At 37.7% G+C, this 11,335-nt stretch overlaps 2 protein-coding genes across 2 annotated transcripts; both read right to left on the bottom strand.

The window, feature by feature from the left end:
• Nucleotides 1–2,789: 2,789 nt before the first annotated feature.
• dimt1l (DIM1 dimethyladenosine transferase 1-like) lies at nt 2,790–7,213 on the bottom strand. The gene is made up of 12 exons (XM_084359080.1): nt 7,030–7,213; nt 6,153–6,226; nt 5,923–6,009; nt 5,336–5,397; nt 5,136–5,229; nt 4,495–4,544; nt 4,273–4,396; nt 4,050–4,142; nt 3,887–3,951; nt 3,713–3,776; nt 3,457–3,563; nt 2,790–3,251 (listed from the first exon to the last, which is right to left on the bottom strand). The coding sequence occupies exons 1-12, from the start codon at nt 7,085–7,087 to the stop codon at nt 3,209–3,211; spliced, it is 921 nt and encodes a 306-aa protein (XP_084215206.1). The 5' UTR covers nt 7,088–7,213; the 3' UTR covers nt 2,790–3,208.
• Nucleotides 7,214–7,299: 86 nt separating this feature from the next.
• cenph (centromere protein H) lies at nt 7,300–10,775 on the bottom strand. The gene is made up of 10 exons (XM_084359081.1): nt 10,533–10,775; nt 9,229–9,369; nt 8,990–9,045; nt 8,861–8,906; nt 8,680–8,748; nt 8,496–8,552; nt 8,351–8,414; nt 7,858–7,909; nt 7,569–7,729; nt 7,300–7,460 (listed from the first exon to the last, which is right to left on the bottom strand). The coding sequence occupies exons 2-10, from the start codon at nt 9,348–9,350 to the stop codon at nt 7,368–7,370; spliced, it is 720 nt and encodes a 239-aa protein (XP_084215207.1). The 5' UTR covers nt 9,351–9,369; nt 10,533–10,775; the 3' UTR covers nt 7,300–7,367.
• Nucleotides 10,776–11,335: the final 560 nt, after the last annotated feature.

Here is an 11,335-nt window from a genome sequence, read left to right as displayed (position 1 = left end):
AGCAGATTGAATACATACTAACGAAATCTGCACAATTAAAAAAAAAAGTTTGTATTTTAGAAGGTCAAATTATTGTCATTTTTAAAAAATAAAAAAAAACAAGGTCTTAAAAAACGAAATTATGCGAGTCATTTGATGATTATATCAAACAAACGCTTCGTTTCGTTTACTCTTCACTACTGCTAATGAACCCGCAATGAAATCTGACAGGATTTATGCTCAGAAGAATTATTCTGATGGTTCGACAAAAGTTTTATTTTTAAAGGGTTTAACCGGAAGCTTTAGTATGCTACTGCGTCTACCTTGACCCTTAAGGGAGCCATCGGTGGTCATGACTAAGCATGTGTATTGCCCTCTAGCGGTGAAAGTTAGCACCTACAACTGCGAGTTCTCACTGGCAATAATACAGTACTGTCTGTCGCTTTAACAGCCCATTCTTTAAGAAAATGTAGAACGCACAGAAATCATTTTAAGGAATATTTTACACATACATTTCCACAAAATTATAACAGCATGCAGCTTGTAATAATGCTGGTGGAGTCAACGTTGGTCAGTTGTTTCTGCCCTCTAGTGGTCTCAGTCAGCAATTACAAGAGTACACACCGTGTTGTTGCCGTGTATTATCAGAATCAGACACAGAATACTTGAGTTTATTCGGGATTCAAGATTCAGGATTCAGGTTTAATATTATTATGATAATACTTTAAGAGACAGTCGTTGCTGGTGGAGGTCTGGTTGTATTAAGGCTAACATAATAACCTAGTAATACTGCCGGCGAAAACATAATTAACTTTTTTTATGCAGTTAATGAGATAAGCCTATTAGATTGGACAGAGCTGTAATTGTACACTTGACCGCTGGGTGGCAGTGGTGAGCCGAGAACCGCTCGAATAGTAAAGACAGAATCACTTATATACGAATACCATTTCCGGTAAAGAATTTCTAAATAAAATTCCCAAAATGGCGATGTAGTTGCACGATATAACCACCAGGTGGCGGTCATTGCAGGCCGTGTGATCCACCATGTTAAAAGCGGAGAAAGTCTTCGTTCAGTAGTTTATTTAATCAAATTATACTGAACAAAATATCGTGACATGAGCGGAACAAGTTAGCATTCAGTTTTGGCTTTGATTGCTTCGTTATGTCTGCTATAATACAATCCGTGTATTGATGCCAAGGATGCATAGTGGGAAAAGTCGTTGCTGGTGGAGGTCTGGTCACAGTAACTGAGGTAAACACTCGTCATGGTCATATACTTTTGACAACCCTTACTAGCATCAAGGCTAACACAATAACGTAGCAATACTTCCGGCAAAAACATAATTAACAACTTATTTCGTAAAAATCTAACCACAGCACAGACTAGTTTAGTTGTTCAAAAGACTTCTGCTGGGGAGCATTAGCCAAAATATTGAGCCAAAACGGTGAAATGGTGTGTTAGATCCACTTATAAATGATTTACCCTTTTCTAGATCAATGTAATTTTTATGTGAGCTAGAGAACTCGTAAAATCCTTACATTTTTCAACGAATGCCAAGTTCTCGCGAAAGTGAAGCATTCCTGCCCTCCAGTGGTCACGACGAGTAACCACAACTACACATTTAACAACAATACACCTAAAACAACTGCCACACATTCATACATTTTTTTTCCTCCGTTTTCCCGTGATAACAAGTTAATTTCATTTGTTTTCTCGAAATCTCGAGTTATTATCTCGAAATAACAACTGCTGTCTTCCCGAGATAACGGGATAATTTTCTCGAGATAACAAAACTTTGTTTTCCCGAGATAATGGGATAATTAATTCGAGATCTCGAGATAATGACTGTGATATGATAGGCCTGAGATTATGGAGACGCCCGGGACCTCGTAGCTGGTCAGCTATGTAGTTAAGGACTACATCAGGCTCACTTAGATTGCGCTGCCGATATAGCTGAAGCCTTGCTAACCGTCTTTTTAGATTACGCACACTAATGTGTATATTATCTGTAATAGCAAGGCATAATGCTATTTCAGCCTGTGTCAGGCCTTGATTGAAAAGATATGTGACACGGTGATCGACATGCTCCTGCTCCTGACATTGCTACACTGAATGATGTTTCCTGCAATGATTTAATATTTTACAGTATCGTTTTGTTTTCTCAATATCTCAAATTAATTATATCGTTATCTTGGGAAAACAAAGTTTTGTTATCTCGAGTTCTCGAGAAAATTATCCCGTTATCTCGGGAAAACGGCAGTTGCTATTTCGAGATAACTCGAGATTTTGAGAAAACAAATGAAATTATCACGGAGAAACGGAGGAAATAAAATGTATGAATGCATGGCCCTTTAGGGCTTCCGTACTGAAGGGCCATGCATTCATACATTTTATTTCCTCCGTTTTCCCGTGATAACGAGTTAATTTAATTTGTTATCTCGAGTTATTATGCCGGGGCCACAAGAATCACAGGTGTAGTTATAACTCATGACCACAGGAGGGCAGTATAACGTCCCCACTCATGCCAACCAAAGAGTCAAGTCCATGGACTTATAGCCCCTTCTTTCACAAAGTGTAATTGCCCCCGGGAACAAATAAAGTTTTTTTTTTTAATTGAATGATAGCTTCTGAGAAGAAGTATTTTTTGGCCGCAGGGAAACACGTGACGCTGTAGTTACACGATTCGGCCACTACGAAAATTGGCATCAAAACCAGACCCACGTCCTGTGGGCTTGGTCAAGTCCAAGACACACCCCATTTCCGGTAAGGTATTGTCTTTTTTTTTGAAAATGATCAATTTAAACATGCGGACAATCAAGAATTTATTTTAAGAGACTGCACACACACTCAAATCTGCAGTAATGAGTAATCATCTATTACAGATCATTTTCAATGAATGACCAACTTGAAAACACACACACACACACACACACACACACACACACACACAGCTTCCATTTGAAATAAATTCAGTCCATGCATTACCAAGGACACTTAACTGTAATCATAATGGTAAAATAGCAAACTCAATATGAGCTCTTTATATGTATCCTCTAATACTCTTTGTACTTTAAATCCAACATTTTTTTTAAAATTTGTGTACACTGTTCCTCCAAGCAAAGCTCCTGAAGAGGAACTAATTGGCAGATGATCGATTTCTTTTCAACTTCTCCCCTCTCGTCACAACAGTCACATGAGTGTTTCTCTCTCTTCAGTTTCCACTGCTGTTTAAGAAAAGTGGATCCCTGCAGAGTTGAATGCATGAAGCAGTCTGTGAATGAAGAACACAGTCATTATTAAACAGGACTGAAGCGACATTTAGCAGATAATTTGGCTAAAAAGGTTGGAAGAAGAACACATACTTTATTAATCCCTTTACACAGGAATTCAGTTTTATTTTTCAGTCTACTGTTATTTCTTTTACACACAAAAGGCTGGAAATAAAGAAGAAGCAAATACATAGATGTTCAACTTACACCATGAAGTCATCAATGTCCATGGACCTGGCTCTCTTCTCAGAAAAATTAGCCTCCTGCAAAACACTTTCAATCTTCTTGCTGATGCTGAAATCTGCTGGGACTTCCTGTTAAGATGAAGGACACGATTTTAGATTCAAACTGGCTGATGTGTGATCCTGAAAGAAAGAAAGAGATCTGCAGTTTCAAAACACTTAGGTTAAAAAGGGAAACAAGAGTCATGCACGACTGCACATGAAGGTGCACCATGACTCACCACATTGTGTACAGAGCAGTGAATCCTGTAGTTCTTTTCCAGCAGCTGTTCGACCGCAGTGGACCTGGAAAATAAAAATCAGCATCATTGTCTCTCTTGTTTTTCCCACATTTTTTTTTTTGACAGAATAGATTTGTATTGGGCTGGCAGCGTTTGAAGCAGGCAGGTACTCACTTGAAAGCTGCACCGAGGGTTTTGTTTTTCCTTACAAAGGCTATTCTGACCAGGCCATCCCACTCCTTGAAAGAAAGGACAACACAACAATACATATCTACTATTAATCTACCGTTTGAACTGCATTCTCACAGAATCAACTGTTCACAGAGTCAACCCTCACCTGAAAGTTAACTGGAGGAGGAGGGTTTTTTGGTTCTATCCTGACAACACTTGACTCCACTTTTGGAGGAGGACGGAAATTATTCTTCCCAACCTAGTCGGGAGGGAAACATCAACATTGAGACACAGGAAAAACCTTGATGAAAATAAACGTTTTAATATCTTAAGACACTGACAGGATGTTGTGGTGTTGGGAGAGCAAACATCAGACAGTGCACACTGACCTTCATGAGATGGTCGACCCGAGCAAGTAGTTGTGTGTTGATGGACAGTCTGCAGTACAGCTTGTCTCCAGGGGGAGCGACCAATCGCATTGCAAACTCTCTCTGGAACATCAACACTGCACACCTGAACAGACATAAAACACAAAGCAGATGCTAAATGCTCAACATGGACATGTGAGAAAACAGTTAAAAACTTTCAGTGGGCAACCGGTTGTTTCTTACCTGAAGAAAGGTCGATGCAGCAGGAGCTTGAATACAAACGGTGATGAAATCTGCACAATTAAAAAAAAGTAGAGTTTGGTATAAATGGCATCGAATCAACTGTGTGTAGAACAGAAGAAACATTTACCTGATACAGTAACAAAAACTATGAAGTAACATGTTCATCAGCAACCTTTTCTTCATGACTAAGATGAGACGATGACGAGTTAGAGATTGACCTTTGATAATAAAAACTATGAGGAGTACATAGTTTTTTTTCGTTGACGAGACAAGACTACAATGTTAGTGTTGGGCTATCGAACATTCAAAAGATTATTGATTTTTCCCCACAATTGTACATCTAGTCTGTCTGTCAAAATATAACCAAAACATCCCTGTCAGCCTGACTGGAAGCCAGTTTTAGTCATGAAAAAAGTTTTGAGTTTGCCGCAGCAAAATAATGAATGAATGAGCCTGGTTTCCAGGCTGACGTGGACTAGGTTAATTTGTTTGCCAATATCAGTTCATTAACATTATAGCAATTGCATTGCCTAATAATCTCCTGTCCTGTTGTTCAAGTGAAACATGTGGGCAAATGTGTCTGAATGAACATAAAATGACCAAAATGTGACTAAAACTAAAATGTGACTAAGAACACTCACCTGATAAGGTAAATTAGCCACACAGACGTCAAAGAACGGCAGATCTGTTTTGAGTACATCTCCGACTAGTATTTGAAGTTTGGTCTGCATAGGTCTGTTGGAAACAACAATGTCATTTTATTAGATCACATATGCACTTTTAATGTAATTGCAGATACTATGAAAATATACTTCATGTGGTGGCTGCTGACTCCACTCACGTGCATTGAACTCTTTTCTGTAGTTCAGCCACTAATCTGCAGTCCAGCTCACAGGCCACCACCTACAAAAATACAACTTTCTGTTAAGGCTGAAAGGTGACAATCAATTATTTTATCACTGCTGTGGACAGTTCAGAAAACACGAAGATCATAATAGGAGAATGTGAATGAGAAACATAAGCTGGACATTATTGCACAAAGGCAAGGTTATCAAGAACAGTATGTAAACTAGTGAAGAGCTGTGTAGTGGAGTGGAAACTTTCTCTAAACTAAACAAATTAGTTATGAGGGCAACATTTTCCTGAGGCATGGGTTAAAAAGATTAATAACCTGGCAACACAGCTAGATTTTGATCTCAAGCACCATTACTCTGCCATGTATACTCTTTGCAGTGTGCTTAAAATGATTAAAAAGGACAAGGGCAGCAAGCTCATGCTAAAAGTGACATCAAACTGAAGTAATAATGATCAGTTCAGACTAACATAACCCCTTTAAATCCATTATCTTATTATACAATAAAGAATCAACTAAGTTATCACCACCTGATTACTTTTTTGTGAGCATGTGTTTGTAGTTACGACACTCACCTTCTTGGCTTTTTCCAGCAGTTTCACTGTCATGTTACCAGTACCAGGTCCCACCTCCAGAACCACATCTGTCGGCCTCAGGGCAGCCTGAAAAACACAGCCACAACCATGGATTACAAACACTGTGAATCATGAATGCCAGCGCAGTCTTTGTTTATAGGATGTTTGTGTGTCTAAAACAAAAAAGTACATTAAATTGTCGGAACCAGACCACACTGCAACAGCATTACCTTCTCAATGATCCCGTTGACGATCAGTGGATTCTTCAGGATGTGCTGGCCGATGCCCGTGTTGAACATGATTCCTACAACAGACAGGACTGGGACACTGAGTACTGATCTTGTGTGATGTTAATGAGTTGAACAATTTATAGTAAAATAGACCCAATATATATTTATATACAATTTATATATATTTTCTTTCCTTGGTTAAGTTTCTTGTGGATAAACAGGCTTACAGACATTATACACAGCACATTTCATCAGTTTTGTCCCACGAGTCAGAACCTCAGAAAATGTGTTTGTGGTGTGTGTGTGTGTGTGTGTGTGTGTGTGTGTAAAACATTTGCTTCTGTATATTGTCTCATTGTAATGTCGTTCACTGAGAGAAATGGTAGTCGTATATATAAGTATTTGATTTGGTATCTTCAAAGAGACAATACAAGCTTCAATTCAAGGTACAATTAATACAGAAACACAGCTTGGCCATGGCTGCACTTGATTAGTATAGTGTACAGTGTGTATTGCCATTACCTGGTTATTGACTGGACCCTTTGTATTCAACAAGTATCTTAAAGGGGTTTGTGTCTGTATGTACATTTGCGGATGAGTCGAGCCTCTTTAAACGCAGATTTTCTGATTAAAGTTTGGCATTAGTCTCACATAACTTACGAGCATTACATCAGTGGCAACACAGGTAACAAACAGCCTATGTTTTGTTTACACAGGCGACTGATGTAGTAGACAACAAGTAGACTTTGGCACTGACACAATTACCACTCATTATGCGCTGTCGTCAATTAATCCCAAACTTTAAAGCCTTTTTGTTCCAGCAGCTGACAGTGTTTGCTAACATGCTAACGCTAACCCTTTCTTTGGAGAGACATACCTTGGTTTTTGACCTCTTGGTGCTGTCTGCTTTTCTTCTCTGCTCTGACCTTCGGCATTTTTACTTGGTTTTACTTCGGTTCAAAATCCAGAAACCAATTTTGTGACAATTCTTCTAAATATCTCTCTGGGCTGTTAAACACGTGTGAGCCACTGTTCTTCTTCGCTGACAAGAAGTGCAGATTTAATATCTTTGCTCTCCTCCTGCGTCGCCCTCTAGTGGCAGCCAGGCATCACTTACATTACCTTCATAAATGATACTGCTTTGAACTGTTTTGTGGATCATTTATTAGACAATACAATACAAAAACATAAATATAAGATACATGTATCCGTTCTCTAGTCAGATATGGGAAATTCCTCCAGTGTCATGCAGATGTCTCGAAGTTTCGGATCATCCAGCCAGTTGATTTTACAGGCCAAGAGGATGCCCTGGAGAGAGACTTCCATTAATACACCAGCTGTGGAAGTCATTGTGTGCATTAAGCACTGCCAAACATTATACTGGCAATTTAATGTATTTTATTTTTCACAATTTACCCTGAGGACGTTCTGTGTCATGACGGCCATCTTTTTATATTTCTCTAGGTTCTCCTGGCCTTTTTCCAATGCAGCTTTGTACTTCTCTGAATCTGGGTGCTTTTTCTTGGACATCAACTCTTCCATCTCCTTCATTTTCTCATGTGTGAGCCGCTTCATCCCTACACACACACACCCACACACACACACACACACACACAAAATCATACAGTATATCCAACAACTGAACTGTGGAAAACATTAAATTGGATTATAATTGTTCTACTTCGTTGTAAACAAACCAACATACCAAGCCTCTTCTTCTGTATTTCTGTGATTTCATCTTGAAGATCTCTTGACTCCTGTTATCAAAAACATACAGGAGTTCAGAATTAAATATCATAATTTCACAGAGCAATATATTTTAGTTTTAATTCACACGTCTTGATTTTTGGCAGTAAAAACTCAAACTTGCATCACCTGATTAAATCTGTCCAATAATTGTAAACAGATCTATGTTAAAAGGCCATCAAGAAAAAAGTGATATTACTATGAATTAGTTATTTACAGTATATTGATATTGCAGTATAGTTGATAGTGGTGGTATTTATGACCCACTAAAAAGTGATTTATAGTACTGGACCTGCTAATTAGACAGACACCATATGACTGTTGGTATACTGCTAGTAGTAGTTTAACAACAAATGTATCATCTAATTTCACATAGACAATTGTTTTAAACACAGTAATATTAGCACAGACACACATTTCATATTTACACAATAGATAATGAATTTGCTTACTTGCTGAAATTGTTTGATTTGTGAACAAAGAGCCATGCAGCGCTCACTCACAGCTTTCAGGGCACTGAGAAAAACAAGTGTGTATAACACAATCATCAAAAACAAATGTATGTCAGTTGTCTTACTATGTTTGGAGTTGACTTACTCTGCCTCTGAATCACTCTGTTTCAGTTTTTCTCCAATAGCGTGCCACATCTGCATTCTGAAAGACACCAGTTAAATAACAAGTCAATGAAAATCACTGCTCCTATATTACATATATATGTACAGTATGATATTGTACAAGGACAAAAGTAGCACTCATCACAAAGGATAAGGCATCAGTTTACCTGTGCAGTGCCAGTGTGCTGTTAAAATTAATAGTCTTGACTTGTTCCAGCTCACTGACATAATCTGTCCTGTAGTATTAAATGAGAAATATGTGATCAGTTTACATTTTGAAATTACCTCTAATCTTACATTTAGCTTAAATTGTATATCCACATGAAAAGGCTCATTCAAAATACTCACAAGTCTCTCTCAGCTTCAGATATGCTGCAGGATCTCTTACTTTTTCCTGTTACAGAAAACCTGATATTAACGCTTTGTTTGTGCAGTTCATGAAAATACAGTATGATGGAAATAATGCACAGACCGTACCTGCACTGAGCTGTACTGCCATTTCAAAGCACTGGTTGGACATCTGCTGTTTTATTCTGAAAAGACAGTAAATTCAGTCATTATAAAGATTATAATCAATGCTTTTGACAAGAGGTAAAATGTTTGATTCAGTTTGGATGACAGATGAGTCTGTTTTGGGGTGTGATTCATCAAATAAACCCAAACTCAGCCACTGTAAATGTAATAATTACAAGTGTTAAAGAACATGTGGAAGGAACCTCAGCATGTCTGCAGGCGAGGTATCCTTCTGTCTGGGGGAGCCATCAGGAGCAGAACCATTATCCAGTACTACACCCTCCATCATGTGGTTGAGGTTCCCCACGTTGTCAGATGGGTCCATCACACAACAGTGCAGGTGCCTGGGGAAGGGAATTACGTGAAACCAAAGAGAAAGTCAACGCCACATCACCCAAGTTTGATCTAAAGAGCGTAACAACTGGACCAATTCAGTATTGTCGGCCCAAAAGTAAGAATTACTGCACATATGCTCCAGAATTTGCTTATTGTGTTAAACTAATATTCAAGCAAAAAAAACAAACAAAAAAAAAAAAACATGCAGGAGAAGAAGGACTTTGAATCAGTCAATAAGTAAAAGTAGGAATACAAAAATGCAAATACACTGCATAACAAGATAACTTGTAACTTGTAAAAATGTGTTACTTGGAAGTAAAAGTGCTGTATGTAGCTCCTATTATGTTTATGTTTTAATGTGTCCTATTTTTGACTGTAATATGTTGTTTTTAATGTATTTTATGCACATGCAAGCAAAGACACATTTCTGCGTTTTGCACACAAAAAGTAGACAAAGTATTTTCTATTCTATAAATAACTTGAAACTAGACTCATGACTTGATTTGAAACACGATGTCTAATGACTTGTTTATTTTATGTTTTCAGTTTTTTTCCCTGACAGACAGTATTTCACTGTTTAAAAATTATATGGAGGGAATATTTTCGATGAGAAGAAATTAAGAAATAAGAGAAGCTTGTAATCTATTTTGTTTGATGACATTTATTTCACTGAATATAAATAATTATGATACAAAACCAAATAATTGTCGAACTTTTTTGAACAGGTAAGATAAACTGTACTGATACTTTGTCTTTTCTTTTTATGAAGAACAGATACTGCAGGTAAGATTGCAGTATCTTGGATTAAAAAAATTATTTGATTTAGGACATTTTACTTGACTCGACCTGCCCAAGAAAAAATAACATAAGTAACATAAGTTGTCACAGTGAGTATATAGTCAAATATATAGTAAAGTAAAATGTGTGCATCTAATGGACCAAAAATCTAAAATACTCAACGGAGAAGGGGCACACAACTGTACAATACTTGGCCTAATGTATAGTCCACCTCTGATCATCATCAGTGTAAACAAACATAAAGCCACAAATGTACACGTTAAAAATCAAACACTTCCTTGTAAGAAGTTCATTTAAAATTTTATATAATGTTACAGGAGACCTGAGGCAGGATCTATGCTTTAAAATGATGCATTAAGCATAAATACCTTACCTTGTTTAATTTCGTTCAACACTCAGAAAAAACTGAACTCTTCTCTGACAGTGAACGTTACACCTGCGAGTTAACGTTAATCACTTACAACCACTGCTGATTCAAACTTTATCAATAACTTGACACACGCGTTCAGTGGCTCACATATGAAGCATCATCTACTTGAAAATATATTAAATTAACGCCGTTAAATCGCTCACTGGTTTTGTTTACATCCGTTTTCAGCTCGAAACCCCGCCAGGAAGTGACGTAGTGTCGTATTTCTGCTGCACACGTGCTGCAGCGCCCCCTGCAGGTCGAGAAAGGAAGTGGCTGTTTGTTCAAAAGGAAACATTAGACACCGACACATGCTGTCGTTGTTTCTTGTCTTATTTCACAATTGTTACCCAACATACATGCATGACAGGCGAGAGATTAACTGTATCTCGGCTTTCGAGGTTGACAGTGTCCAAAGATGTAATGTAGTATTTATTAATAATACGGTGCCCGTTCAAAACATGCTGTATGGCACAGCTTATCTGTTAATGTGAGGGTTAAATGTACCGATCCAGTCTTAACCCTCGTGAATTGCCCACAGACTCATCGGAGCCACCCTGATAAAATCAAACAGGTTTGATATTTAGGATTTAAAATGTGATGCCAGTGGCCAATCGTTTAGTGGCAGGCTTCAGTTTCTGATTTTTAAACTATTTGCATAGGCATAAAGGGAAAAAAACGTTTGTTTTTTGAGAATTTTCAAATTCAATAAGTGTACAATTTATTAATTAATGTATTATTCAGTCAGCTTGTTTCGGATTTAAAGT

The sequence above is a fragment of the Pagrus pagrus genome, assembly GCF_965226575.1.
Source record: "Pagrus pagrus genome assembly, chromosome: 8".
Taxonomy (NCBI): Eukaryota; Metazoa; Chordata; class Actinopteri; order Spariformes; family Sparidae; genus Pagrus; species Pagrus pagrus.
Note: the sequence above shows the minus strand (reverse complement) of the source record. Positions and strands in the feature narration are given on the sequence as shown.